Raw genomic sequence first — 14,683 nt, 5'->3', positions numbered from 1 at the left:
AAGCAAGGGGTGCTGCTCCTCTGTATGGCTCAGCAATGGGAAAGAGAAAAACCCATGAGTTTTCCTGCAGTTTGAAATCTGGGAAGTCCCCTGATTTTAACAGTTCACAGAGATGCTCCTTACAACCTTTCAGTCTTAAATTATCTTACTGCAGAAATCCTTGCTCATCCCCTCCAATATCTGTAACGCAATAAAAGAAAAAGCAGGTTTGTGATAGTAGAGGCTGTGCTTTGATCGTACAGCTTTCCTGCAGACCTGTGCTTAGCAGGAAGATTTGGATATGACAGTTGGATACAAGTAGGAGTCTCAAAGAATGTACAGAAAAAATGAAGAATTTTCCATGAGATAGCGTAATTTATATTGCCTGTCCTTACACAGCAGTAACTGGGTCATTTCACTTTGGGTAGAACCAGGAAGCTTTTATCTGAAAGCTCTTCTGACCCCTAGAAACCTCCATAATCTCCTTTATGGCCTGTTAGTTACGTCCAGGAGAAAACCAACAGAGATAACTTGGGTAAGAAGATCCCATGCACCGCGCAGTGGGATGCATCACTACAGCTTGATGTTCATCACTACAGCTTCTGCTGGGACCTACCCAGGGACTGGCCAGGCCACAGCAACAAGGAGCAAGATGTCCTGCCCAGCCGGAGCAGAGCTGCTGCCGCAGGAGGGCTGGGAGTGCACGCGGGTCAGTGCCTCTGCTGCTGGCGTCTGGCTGGCTGCTCACAAGGACTGCTACCACCACGCAGCTCTAGGATAAGATCTCTGGAAACTCTGGTGTTGTTGTCGGAGAGGGATTTCCAGCCTCTGGCTCCTCCAGAGCTCAGCACCCTGGACAAAGTGATCACTGCCACTTGGCCCACCAGGGCATGGGAGGTCTTGACCACAATGACGGTGCCTTGCAGCACCCATGTCCCAGCTTGGATGGTGACAGATCACACCAAGTCCTGAAGCTGATCCTGATCCACCAAACCCTGATCACTGATTCCAGCAGTGAGGAAGATGAGAGGGGTCAAAGAGCTTGAGCACCGTGCTGGGTCACTCAGCCGGGCTGCTTACCCCTTCCGATGCCCGTGCTGACAATGCCACGCACAGCTCCTGCGTGCGGCAGGGCTGGTACGGCTCCAGGGCGGGCTCTCGATGGGCAAGAGCTCTCAGGCTGCAAAGCCACTGCACGAGGAGGCTCCCGGTGACCAGGGATTAAAAGCCTGGTCCATGGATGTACCTCCCCACCTCGCTGCTTGAGGGTCTCCTTGGGGTGTTTTGAGGAGGGTGCTGTGTTCCAGCATTGGGCTTAAGTCTAGACCAGGTGATGCAGTTTGCAGAGAACAGAGGTGAAGGCAAGGGAGGCAGCAGAGGTCCAGGAAGCAATTTAGGGGCCCATGCCATGGCAGGGGATCTCCCGTACCCCAGGTTGTCCTTGTTGTCCATTAAACACTGATTTCCCCCGTGTCCTCCTGTCCAGAAACGCGGTTTGCCTGGTGCGGGTGTTGCTGGCGGCGGCCCCGGGGGCCGTGCTCCGTTAGGTGCTTTCTAACGCTCTTTTTGCCGCTGTTTCAGGAAAGCTGTTCTAATGTTCTCTCTCCCTCTCCTTGTCCCTTTTCCTAGTCCCCACCAAAAGGTGCCACCATTCCCTACCGCCCAAAGCCCGCCTCCACCCCTGTCATTTTTGCAGGTGGTCAGGTAAGAGCCGACCCGCTTGCAGCCTCCACTGCCAACCTCAGCCTTTTACTGCAGCACCAGCCGCTGCCCGTTAGTGCACTCAGGTTTCTTGCCTTCTGACTTGCATGGTGTCATCCCATCCGTTGCGTGCCACGGCAGCTGGACTGAAAGCTCTTTGCAGAACCACTGGCTGTTTGCAAGCCCGGGCTGACGGCTTAGCTCCTGTGATGGCTGCTGGAGGATAAGGGAAGGGCTAGCCTGGGGAAAGAGGGTGTTAGCTCTGCCGGGCACTCGTGCACCAAGGAAAGGCTGGGGTTTGCTTCTTTAGACCCAAATTCAGTATTTGCCAACAGTTACCGGTGTGAGGGAGAAAATGAGAAAAGCCTCATTGAACAAAATGCCCTCTCACAGCAGCTGCGAGTGTTTATTTTCTGGCATCTCTAGTCCAATTAAAAATAACTTTGTGTAGTTGTGATTGATCTGAGATAGGAAGGGCTTGTCCCAGCCACTCCAGGACTGTGCTGAGCCTCTGTTCAGGGCAGCCCTCGTGGAAGAGTTATAGCCCCATCACTGGTGCTCGGACGGTTTGGGATGCTGCTTCCCCTGAAAGCCCCGTAACCTCTGCTGCACAGCCGGGCTCAGCTGCGCCAGCGGGAGAGCCTGCATCACATTGCCTTCAATGACGTTGCAGTGGTTGGTCTGCAGGCTTGCAGTCCCGATGTGGTGTTTCTAGCCACCCTTGGGAAGCACCAGCAGATTTTTTCTTTGTCGGCTAGCCGTAGCACACACGTGCCATGTGAGCTGGCAGTTATTCTGCCAATAAAAATCAGCTCCTGCAGCACATGATTTATGAAACAAGCTGAGGAGGCAGATTTAAGAGGGCATCTGAGCCATTGCTTTTCCCACCTCACCTACTCACCTTGCCTGGTGACCAAGGACCCACCTGTAGATGCCACCATGCCATGGTGTACCAGTATCTAGCAGGAGAGGTACTTTACCAGGAGCTCCAGCGGCCAGGTAGAGCCATCACCATGAAGCTACAGCTAATGCCATCCAGAGCAGCTCCACACGAGTTATTTCATTTCTCCCCAACCATAATAAATAGCAGAAGGACAAACTAAGGATGGGAGCAAAGCCCAAAGCATAGGCTATTTCAGGCAGCATGCTCAATTAGCATGTCTTAGTCATTGCCAGAGTTGGGAGGAGTGTGTCATGTGGCCTGAGCAGCCGTCCTGGAAAAGAGCTTTGAGTCCAGCTGCTTGGTGAACTTATCTTCTCAAAAGGGAGAGTAAGGTGGAGGTAATCTTTCTCCTGTTGGCAAACAGTTGGTGTCTTGCACAGAAGCAACGTCTTAGGAAGAAGCAGCCGTCTCAGAAATGAGAGCTCTTCCCTGCCACCCCTGAGGGACCGTTGGCGAGCCCCTTGGCTCTGCCTCAGGGGTGGCATGGGGCAGGTGGGCAGAGGACAGCAGGTGGCACAGTAGTGCTGTGAGGTGCTTGGGGTGGGCTGAATCTGCAGGAGCTCAGCAGGTTCAGGCAGATGCTGTCAGAGTTGAGTTATATCTGTCCAAGACACCTTCCTGCCCTTCATTAGCTTTTTCTAATCAATTTTTCAAATCAAAAACCAACAACCAAATTAAACTGCCAAGAAAGATAACTTTTCACAGCAGCTTCTGCCACGTCCCCCACAGGCACACTGGTCCCCATCACTCTGGGATGCTAGCAGGCACTGGGACTACCATTCCTGTGCGTGGGGCTTTGCCTCCTTCATCCTCCAGGATTTTGGGGGTTTTCCTCACACAAAGCACTTTGCTGTTTGCAAATGATGTGGCAAATTTGCAGAAGTTCAGAGTTTTGGATTTTTTTTATTTTCTTTTTCTTGGCTATCTTTACTCTCCCTTTTTAAAGTGTTATCCATCTCTTTTGCCATTTCTTTCAGAATCATCTGAATGTGTGAACCAGTGAGATACGTTTTGCTAGTTGGTTAAGTTCTAAATATCGGGCTCTCTAGCGTCTGGCTCTTTACCCACAGTGGTGCTTATTTTCAGGTTATTTACAAAAGAGAAAGGATTGCTACAAATGGTGGGAAAAACACTAAACAATTTGCCTGGCAGACATCTGCATGGATTTGTCATTTCTGGCTAGTGAAAGGCATTGCAGCGCAGGCAGCCTGTCCCTGAGCCCTCTCTGTGCTCGGTGAGACACCAGCACCAGCTGGCTTTCTGCACGGCAATGCCTTTCCCCCCAGCAGAGCACTGGAATATACTGGGCAGATGTAAAGCGTGTTGAGAGTTGTGCACCTGAAAATATGGAGAGACTCACTGCACTGGCTTGCTTTCTAGGATCACGTTTAGGCGTGAAGGGCAGTGGTGATGTTACCGTGCATCCGCTCCACAGATAATGCTGGTTTGATGCATATCTTTTGTACAGCCAAGCCCAACCTTATATTCCTGCTCCATGCAATTCTGGCACCTTTAAAAAGCTGTTTCTTTCCTTTTGGAAAAGCCAAACTGAGCCCAAGCCCTTGAAGTTAGGTAGCTCAGCGTGCTCCAGGTCTGATCAGAGGTGTTGACCTCCCTCCCTCCCCAAGGACTCACTGCCCCGGGGAATTTAATGTGGCATGGGGCGGGGGGGACGACGGGGACTTTTCCCTTGGGCTAGCCAGGGAGGTGCACCAAGCAAGCGCTTGCTGCATGGAAAGTGCTTCCCTCATCCCCTCCAGCCTCAAAAGGGAGCTGGTTAAGCCAAAATTCAAAATCCTGCCCCACACCCCCCCTTTCACCAGCAGCAGAGCGAGGGGAGAGGTGTGCCGGAGTCACGGCGCTTAGCTCCCCGTGCTCCGTTATGTGGGGGGTAGCATGGGGTCCCGGGCAGGGCAGGGTGGGGGCTGAGCTCCTTTTTAGCCCCTGCATTGACAGCATTTACCCCCCGTCAGGCAGAAAGGAGCAAAGCCCGGGGACGGCGGTCCCAGCGGAGGCATGGGGCTTTGCTGCCTTCTCCTGCCGGCCCTAGTAACGTCTGTTTTTTTCTTTTGCAGGCCTATACAATTCAGGGACAATACGCTATTCCACACCCGGATGTGAGTTTTACCCTAATTTTTCTTATACCCTTCTATGTCACCTGCATGCTACTGCTAATTCACATAATATTAATATTAGACAATAATATTAATAGCATATTTTCAAAGTAACTGGCCGTGTGTAGTATCTGTAATACCTTGAATAGCCTTTTAACCTATTAGCTCTAAACTTTATGACTTCTGAGGACTTGGCCTGATGCTAAATTGTTTGCATTTCTCAGTGCTATCCCTTTGTTCTGAGAGAAGCTATACTGTATGCATTTTGTGCCTCAAAATGATCAAAAGAAGCAAAAAAAGAAAAAAAAAGATTTTCCCTTCTATTTCCCCCTTGTCCTTAAGAAGCTGCTAAGCCAAAGGGCTTATTTAGGTGCTGAGTGCCTTGGGGAGGTGGGGAGAGGCCAGAGCTCCAGCGGTGCGTGGTTTCTTGCTTGAAGCCTGGGCAGGGGGACGTGCCTTTTTGGGGGTCCTCCTTCGGGTGACTTGGAAGCAGGCACTGAGGTTGGGCAAAATGCCACCTGCATCCCGTGGAAGAGCAGAGAGGACGGTCCCCCACCACACAACTGGGTCTCACCTTGGCTCTGTCTTCCCTGCGGGGGCTGGACCCCAGACCGATGGGGTCACCCTGGGTTTGATGGCTGTCTCGTGGATTTGGCTCGCTGTCGCCCGGGGGGGTCGGGGCGCTGCAGGCACGGTCCCTGCTTCGCCTCACACGCCTTGGTGCGGAGAATGGGCGCTGCTCAGACCTGCAGCGCAGATGGGCTTTGCTGATGCTCAGATCTCAGATCCCCCTGCTCGTGCCAGGCTCCCGTGCTTGGGCTGGGTGAGGGAGCCAGAGCATGTTTGTGGGGGGACATCTAGGGAACATCTGCTGGCATGTACGTAGAAGTACCAACAGAAATAGAAACTGAGTCTATTTTAAAGGCTTTCTCTATGAAAAGCAGCAGTGACGCATTGCAATGCCAGCAGCTCCTTGCCGGTAGCAGACAGCTGCTCGGCTTTGGGGGTCGTCACAGCTGACCCGTGCCGGGGAACTCTTGGAAAAAGCTGGGATTTTCTAAATGTGTTCCAGAGGGGATAAAATACCTGGTGAGTCCCATTGCAGAGGCTCCTCTTTGCTGGCACACCTGTGAGCCAGGGCTCTGCAGTGGCGGCTGAGCACAAAGTGCCACTGTGGGGACGTGGCTCAGTTGTCAGTGGTGTGGTGTGGGTGGAAAGCCTTCCCAGCCACCCCACGCGTGGGAGGAGTGTGAGGTAGCTCAGTGTTCCTCTTTCTGATGGGCACGTTGGGTATTAAATCATGGGATTACTTTTTGCATGATTGAGAACAGGGCAAGGCTGTTTGAAACCATGAATGCACACTCCCCTTGGGAACAGCTGGGAGCTGTAGGCTGGATTTTGATCTTAGGAGCAGTGATTTCACCCAGTTTAGTGAAGGCTTTGATTTTCCATGTGATACCAGTATGTATGTACTTTGAACAGGCTGCTGTGACGGTTGCTAAGAAATATTCTTAACTGTGTGCGCTTCACTTTTCCTCCCTAAGTGGTATATAAATAAATACACCAGCGTATTTAGTGAGGGTAGATCAATATATTCTTTGTCCCAGTTTTGCTTTGCAAGTGGTGGTGACAGCTTAGTGTTTTTCTCATTATTATATTCCTCTGATTGACAGGAATAAAATACATTTAATACGTTTGCTGCCTGTGCTCTGCCCTACTCTCAGCACATTTGCTGAGATCTGGAAAAAGTTGTTCATGGGGGGGCCATGCGCCCCATCCTTACTCTCGTAGCTCTCTGGCAAGGATCAGTCGTGTTAAACACTGCTCTGTGCAGAATCCAATCTTGAACGTGATTTTAGGGCACTGCCCTTGCTCTCGCAGGTGTCTGTGTTTAGTGGATGCCTTTTGCAGACCCATGACTGCAGAGCGGGCAGATTTTCATATGTCAAAGCTAAAATGCAAGCTCCTGCCTTGATTTCCTCCCCTGGGGAAAAGAAAAAAAACAGATCAGTGGGAGTTTTTGCTCATGAAGAGCTTCAGCATTGACCCGGTACTTGTGAGTTGTTTGGGATGTGATGTGTAGCTACCTGCCTGCATGAGATTTGCAGTGGAGATGAAAGGATGGCCGTGGCGGCTGGGGGTCAGGGGTCTTTGGGAGTGAAGTCAATGTTGAGCACAGGAAAGCTCCTCAACCAGGGTATGCACCAGGCTGGCAGCTGATGAGGCATAGCCGGGCATTGCTGTGGGTACCTAATGATGCTCAGTGTGGCTGTATGTTGGTCCCAGCGCTGCTGTCCTGCCCAGTCCGGTCCCTCCCAGCAGCACAGGTGGGAGAACTCACCTCTGGTCTGCGGGGAAAACCAGAGTTTGAAGAAATGCTCCCAGGGGTTTGCTTTCAGCTTTTTCCAGGGAACAGGAGAGGAGGTGTTTCGTGCACCACAAGCACTCACGTAGCAGCTTTCACTTGAACACCTAGGCGTAGCCATCCTCTCCTCTTGTAGGCTTTTTTGTTGCTGTTATTATGGGTGTTTGCTAAATACCGCTATCCAAACCATGTCTTAAAATTGTGCTAGATCAGTGTTAGAAAGGATTTTGGTGGTTCCTCTGACAGGGGGTGGGGAACCTACCCTAGGGCATGGTTGGAGCCCGAGGGGCTCTGCCTTCCTGGCACTCCTCTGCAGTGCCAGGAAAGAAGCAGGAGGTTTCATCTGGAGTTCTGCCAGTGGGACAAGTTGTAACAAAGAGCTCTGCCAACAGGGTGCACCTGGGTATAATTTGATAGAAAACAGGATAATTCTTAAATTAAAAGGCAGCAGATGCTGATGTCAGCCTGGCCTGGGTGCTGGCGAGGTTATGGAGCAGATCACCCTGACCGCTACGGCACGTGCAGCACGGCCGGGGATCGGTCCCAGCCAGCACGGGGTTATGAAAGGTGGGTGCTGCTTGGCATCCTGATCCCCTTCTGTGACAAGGTGACCTGCCGAGTGGGTGAGGGAAAGGCTGTGGGTGGCGTCTGCCCCGGCCTCAGCAAAGCCGTTGACACGTCTCCCCCAGCACGTCCCACAGCGTGTCCAGAGCCGGGCAGGGGGCTGGGAAGGGGCTGGGGCACAAGGTTGATGGGGGGGCTGGGGGCACTGGGGGGGGGGTCAGCCTGGAGAGGGGGTGGCTCAGGGGGGCCCTGATCGCTCCCTGCAGCTGCCTGACAGGGGCTGTGGGCAGGGGGGGTCGGCCCCTTCTCCCAGGGAACGAGCGACAGGACAAGGGGAAACGGCCTCGAGTTGCGCCAGGGGAGGTTTAGGTTGGGTGTGAGGGAACATTTCTCCACCGAAAGGGCGGTGAAGCCCTGGGACAGGCTGCCCAGGGAGGTGGTGGGGTCACCATCCCTGGAGGGGTTTAAAAAATATGTAGCTGTGGTGCTTGGGGACATGGTTCAGTGGTGGGCTTGGCAGTGCTGGGTTAATGGTTGGACTCGGTGATCTCAAAGGTCTTTTCCAACCTAAATGACTCCATGATTCTATCCAGAATCATGTTATGACAGCTTTTCATATGGTGTCTGTCCCTGCTACCTGCAGGAGCGGTGGCGTGCCTGGTCCTATCCGCAGCTGCCTGTGTTTTGGCAGGAACCCACCGCAGCACACCTTGGGCTTATTTTCCATGCGCCCAGGAGAGGTGTGCCCGCACCTCTTCTCGTGGGGTGACAGACTTCTCCCCTGAACTGGCGGAGGCTGGGAGTCCTCACGCCTCTGCCAGGCAGGGCTCCCTCAGGACCTTTCCGGGGAGTTGCAGGTGTTCCCTCTCCCCACTGCCTCCCTCCAGCCTCTCCTCTGGTGTGCTCAGCCCCCCGGGGCTGCCCTCTCCAGTGCTTCCCCCTCACCGCTGCCAGCCAGACCTCCCTGCTCTCCCTCCCCAGCCACGCTGCAGGAGCAAGGAGGTTTTGAGTACTGTTTCCCCACAAAATGTCAAAATTAAAACTCCCTCGTCAGGGAGGGGATGGGTGCAACAAGCGGTTTGCGTTTGGGGGATGATGCAATCCTGGCAACCCTCTGAGCACCTGTGAAATCATGAGCGGGAGGTGTTAAAGAGCCTCCTTCCTGCTCACTGCTAGACTTCAGCCTGGTTTGTTTTGTTTTCTTTTGGTTTATTGTTGTTTTAGTTTTTGGTTTGGTTTTTTTTTGTTGTTGTTTTTGTGGTTTTTTTTTAATTTGGAGCAGTGAAACAGAGCACAAAATGTATTCCAAATAAACTCCTTGTTATGCAACCGCTTCGTGACGGGGCACGAAAACCTACCCGGCACAACAAGGGATACAAGGATCTGAAATACCTACTGGTCACGGCTGAAGCCCATATTTCCCTGTTCTGCTAAGGGGCCTGTGCTTGTAATGAGCTGACGTTCAGAGCCGCAGTTTGTCCGTCTCCCAGGGGCGCTTCCCACCAGAGGCGCAGCATGAGAGCCTTTGCTGTGGGGATAAGTGGTCACGATGCAGCTCCAGCAGCACAAAGAGGGGTCTTCTGGCTGCTGGCACGTGATGCCCACCAGCCTGGCAGTGCCTTTGGGATGGCTCCTCCACTCTAAAGCTATCCTGAAGCGAGCAGCAGCCTCTGATTGCAGGTTGTGGAGCCCAGCAGGGGAAGGCGATGGCTGAAAGTGCCGCAGGGAGCAGCCCTGCCACTGCTGCAGCAGCCGGCCATGCACTGAGGCAGCCGCTCGCTCGCCGTGAAGGAGCTGAACCGTTTGACGAGGGGCGAAAACTAAGCATGGGCTTCTTGCTGGTATCGTACTTCAGACCTTGACCAAGCACTTCTGCAAAAGATTTGGGCTTTATTGCATTTTACCCAGGCCAAGTCCTTCTGCTAATGTTTTTGCCATGTCTCACCATGGCTTCCTGGTTTGGTTTTTTTGGTTTTGTTTTCTTTTTTTTCCTTCCATTTTAATTTTGTTCTTGATTTTCGGTGTGACTTGTTGTACTCTATGACAATAACCTTCTTAGCTCTAATGTCCCTCCTACCCCTCAGCAGTTGACCAAGCTCCACCAGTTGGCTATGCAGCAAACCCCCTTTACTCCCCTTGGACAGACCACCCCCGCTTTCCCTGGTACGTACCCACACGCCCTTTCTAGATATCCTTCTCTTCTTACCTGTAGAGTTTCTCTCTCTTTCTAAACTCATGCTATTTAATGGAAACAAGCAGGGCAAGTAAAACTGCAGTTGCAATGTCCGTGGGAAAAGGTTATCAGGGAGACTAGACGGATGTTTGGGGGTTATGGTCCTCATGGGCGAGCTCGCAGCCATTAACCGCGCACGCCTGGACTGCTCCTGTGAAGCCACGCTTACCTTGCTCCCAGCTTTGCTGGCTTTCCCAGCAGAAGCGATGAGTGCCAGCCTCCCATCCTTCCCCACCCAGAGGAGGTAGCATCCCCTGCTGTGTGCTGATCTGGACCCTGGTGGGACATCCCCGCTTTCCCAGGGGGACCAGCTCAGTGCCAGCTGGGTGTGTTGCCCCGGCATGCATGGGGAGCGGTGCTGAGCCAGGCAGGACAGCACCCCCATGCCTGGGGGAGCAATGGGAAGGAGCTGCGGCCTTTGGGAGCTGCGTTGAAGGGAGGACAGCCAGCCCTGGCGTGGTGCAGCAGCCTTGTCCCAAGGCTGGCGTTTTCACGGTGACCTGGGAAGCAGATAGAGCGCAGGGGATGGAGATACTTAAAGTACCTTTGTTTACTTGATGGTCAAAGTGCCGGTTGGAAATGCCTTTTCTGACAGTATGTTCATCATATTTTGAGCTTCCTAGATGAAGTGACATTGCTTATCTCCTCGAAGGCAAAAGCATTAAACCTGTTTCTTCTTTGCTCTTCAGGAGAAAAGCTGCCCTTACATTCCTCCGAAGAAGCTCAAAATCTGATGGGCCAGTCATCAGGTAAAACACAAAGCTACAGGGAAATAAGCAGGCTTCTGTTGAAATATATTTCCTAAATAGGACTGTGCCATTGTTGTGCTCTTAGATAAATTGTGGTACTTGTGCAGAAGACGGCAGGTTTTCTTGGTGGGCAGGGAGAGGCCAGGCAGCACCGTGCCTGCCTTTCTCCTGTGTACAGCATGTCAAAAGAAAAGTGCCTGGAGTTTATTGCCTAATTTTTTGATGTTTGCGTGTAACTGCCATCTGTGTAACAGAAAGACATCAGAGTTATCACCTTATTTAATTTAATTTTGCATAAACTTTGCTTAGAAACAGTAGGAAAATGCCTGTGGGAACAGAAATGGCATGCAATTTTAGCCATCTAAGCCATTCAAGGTGAGCTGCTTTTTTAGTGGGACAGGACCCCGAGGAGCCGAAGCATGGCTGTAATCTTGGAGAAATTTTGATGTCCAATGTCCCGCACATTCATCCGTATGTGCTGAACGTGCTTGTCTCTTAGAACCTACCATTGCTTAGAGGAGTTATCCTGAGACCTGGTGGCTCACAGGCGATGTGAGCCAGACCTGATGTGAGCCAGACCTCCCCTGGGCGCAGCTGGGGCACGTGCATGCTCTGGGGGCAGGCAGGGTGCATCCCGTGCATGCCTCTAAAGAGCCTGGGGACATTGCCTAACTATGAAAGCAAACGTAGCCCTAGTAAATAGACCCCACAAGACCACAGCAAATGTAGATTTCATGATAGTGACCTGCACAGCCTTGTTTTCTCTGCATGCCCTGCTTTGCCCTTTGATCACCCCAGGCACTAATCCTGCCCTGAGCACCCCACCCCACCCCGCAGTACATCGGTGGGGACTGCATGTGCATATCAAAGAGGAAGGATGTGGTGTGCTAAAATAAACAATCCCCAGGTAATGGAGAAGGACTTGTGATGCAGGGGTGGTGCGGTACCACGGCACTGTGGGCCCCAAGGGCTTCTAGCAGCACCCTTGGCATCTGAGTGTGGGGTAGGGGACACTATCTATGAGTCTGAGGAGCCTACCTTGCATTTCCAAAGACCTTGGAGTGCCTCAATGCTCCTCTGAGCCCATCCCCAGTGCTCTGCTCCCTTCAGGAGACGTTTTCTGCCATACCCAGGCTGCTACGGAGCTGAACCTTGTAAGTCATGGTCAAGAGACAGGGACACCCACACCCAGAGGGACACATCGTTGTCTTAGCTGCAGTCCACCTTGCCCAGAACTGTGAGGAGGCTCGGTGTGAAAGATGGTCCAGGGCTGGAGAAGCGTGTCTTCCAGTGCAGGGTGCTATGAAGTCATTGTTAAGCATTGCCCGCTGTGTAAAGGCTGGGCAGGAGCTGTTTTGTGCAGGCTTTGGCGTTAGTGCACCTGGCACGGGTGAAGGAGGGCATAGAGCCGCCGAGTGGAGGATCTGCATCTCCACCTCCTGCATTTCCCCTCCACTGTGCGCTCCCAAGTGAAAAATGTGGTAAAGAGACCTCCTGCAAGCAGATGCCTGCATGGTGTACCCAGGCGTCATGTCTCTGTAAGGGAGTTACAGCTCAGAAGCTGCATTTGGGAAAGCGCAGGAATCATGCATGAGCGCACTGAAGATACCCAGGATTCTCCTTTCTAGAGGGGTGATGCTGAAATGGGATTGCAACGTAAAGCTTCATTTCAGTATTTTAGAAATTTTGCTTTGACAGCGCTGGTACCCAGACAGACATCAGTTCAGACCTGCTGGGTTTTAAAACCTATGCGGCTGTTGCCGGCAAAACTGGATGGGAGCTCCTCTTCCTCAGCGCAGAGGGCCTCGATGGAAATGCAGTCCAGCAAAACTTGACCATTGCTTGCAGTAGCTGCGCAGCACAATTAAGGTAGTGGCATATTGCCGTGTGGCATGAGGAATTCGGTGCTGCTGCTGTCTTGTGTTGTAGCAGCCCAGCACTTCCAGTCTCTTTGTGCTTCTTTGCTCTGTACCTCCTTACTCCCCTCTTTCCTTGGATACAGACCTTGCAGTCTTCCATCCTCTCACACACGCTGCTTTTAAAAACCTTCATCAGTAGTTTATATCATGCGGGTGAGGGTTTTTTTGCAGTCGCTGCAAATTCCTGTGAGCCACCAGACAGCTTGTCTCTTGCAGATTTGACACAGGACATCCCTGCTTCAGTGTTGAGGTGATTTCATAAGGAATCCTGTGGGAGAGGCAGGGTTTGACCTGGCCTAGGAGCATTACGGCATGCTGTCCTCCTGCCTCTGGGGTGCACACACAGGGCAGCCTGTGGCTCCAGCCTTTCCCACTGCGGAGAGTGCTCTCCCCTGACTCAGGAGAGGCTGGGGGAAGCGTATTGCTGCCTTTGCTCCTTGCCATGTAATTCTGTAGGGAAGCAGGCTCTAACTCTTCATACAGTTCACCTTGCTTTCCCTCGGGAGTAAGAGGGATCATCGGTCCTGGGTCCAGCTAGCATGCACGTCTTAGCAGTTTGGATTAGCTTCAGTGTGCAAATCTGTGGGGCTTTAACTTGCAAAGGACTTTGCAGGCAGCCCTCTACTAGTGATGCCGGATCCCCCGGGAAGCCGGATTTGGGGCACCAAGCTGCTGCCGTAACCGAGCGGCTGTGCCGCTGTGTCCAGGGAGGGCTGAGAGGGTGTGTGGACAGCCCTCCCCGTGGCAGGCTGCCTGCCTCTGGGGCTGGGTTTCCTAGCCGGCAGGCTGTCTGCTGCTGTGTTGAGGAGGACCTCGTGGGAAAGTGCTTTTCCCGCCTCTCTCTGGTGATGCTGCAACCTTACACGATAACGCACCCTCCTCTGAAGGCATTCCCAGTGGGAAGACGGAAGGCGGGAAGTGAGGCAGTCATGGGGCAGCACCTGCGAGGCCAGCTCGAGGGATGCAGGGGAAGGTGGCACCCACCTCCAGCAGAGTCAGGTAGCAACCATCTTCCTCCTCCTTGTACCAAAGTGTGTGATCCCCTTCCCCTCCCAGCCCTGGAGCAGGACGCAGCCTTTGCAGTGTTGACTGTTGCAGGAAAGCAGTGGAGCTCCGCCGCGCTGCCTCTGCAAGCTATAACCATTTTCCCTTGCATATGTCCAGGTTTGGATGCCAGTCCCCCGGCCAGTACTCATGAACTCACCATTCCCAATGATGTAAGTAAATCCAAGTGCTTCCTCAGCATGTGTGTGTGTGCGCGTGTGTTTACACATAGATATACATGTCTTTGTGTGTGTGTGTGTATGTGTGTATATATATATATATATATAAATAAGCTGCAGGCACATGACTTTGTTAATTATGATTAGAGATGCCCCTTCACCAGGTTCACTAATGCCCTGTGCAGTCTGTTGGGGATCAGCCTGTAGCATAAAGCGCCTGTTGGACTACACCCCGTCGGTAGCTTTCCTAGGCATAATCCCCCTTAATGGTCCTTTTCCCTTTCCAAGTGAACTCAGTGCTCATGAAACATGCCCAGTTGACAGCACTGGGAAGGGGAGCGAGCTCCCGAGCCAGCCCTGATTAAACCACAATTGCTTAATCTAGCACGGGCAGATCTGAGATGATGTTTCAGCTCAAGCGTAGTTACTGGGGGGTGGGGCGGGGCGAGTTGAAGAGGAGGTAAGTAAATAATTTTTCTGATGCCACAGAGTGCCACACAAGCGTCTGAAGGATGGTGCGTCTCATCTTAGTACTGGTGGCAGGCAGCTTTTGGGTCTTACGGATGGAGGCATTGTGGGAAAGTGGATGTTGGACTGGGATATTCACTGGAAGGAGGCTGGAGTCATGCTGGGCATGGAGCAGTGTGAGGAGAGTGCGTGGGGATGCTCAGGTGGGAGGAGGAGGGATGGAGAGCCCAACACAGCTGGCACCTGAATCCATGGGTCTCACTTGCTTCTGGACTGGCCCGTGGGTCTCTGTGGGTTAACTAGCCTGCGCTCAAATCAGGATCGGGGCAAATGGTGACATGGCTTCCAGTCTCTGTCCCCATCTGGATCACATGTAAGCATCTTCAGCCCGTCCTCATCAGGAGTTTCTGGATCGGGTCTGGCAG

The 14,683-nt window shown here is 52.7% G+C and overlaps 1 protein-coding gene across 33 annotated transcripts in view; it reads left to right on the top strand.

The window, feature by feature from the left end:
- The window catches only part of PCBP3 (poly(rC) binding protein 3), a 67,878-nt gene that overhangs the window by 38,475 nt on the left and 14,720 nt on the right, over nt 1–14,683 (top strand). For 12 of the 33 annotated variants that reach the window (XM_056348430.1, XM_056348427.1, XM_056348437.1 and 9 more), the window contains 5 exons: nt 1,609–1,752; nt 4,699–4,740; nt 9,751–9,829; nt 10,589–10,648; nt 13,732–13,784. In XM_056348430.1, coding sequence (XP_056204405.1) covers nt 1,609–1,752; nt 4,699–4,740; nt 9,751–9,829; nt 10,589–10,648; nt 13,732–13,784 — 378 coding nt within the window. The other 21 variants (XM_056348415.1, XM_056348416.1, XM_056348414.1 and 18 more) reach the window with 12 other exon arrangements.

The sequence above is a fragment of the Falco biarmicus genome, chromosome 8, assembly GCF_023638135.1.
Source record: "Falco biarmicus isolate bFalBia1 chromosome 8, bFalBia1.pri, whole genome shotgun sequence".
Classification (NCBI taxonomy): domain Eukaryota; kingdom Metazoa; phylum Chordata; class Aves; order Falconiformes; family Falconidae; genus Falco; species Falco biarmicus.
Note: the sequence above shows the minus strand (reverse complement) of the source record. Positions and strands in the feature narration are given on the sequence as shown.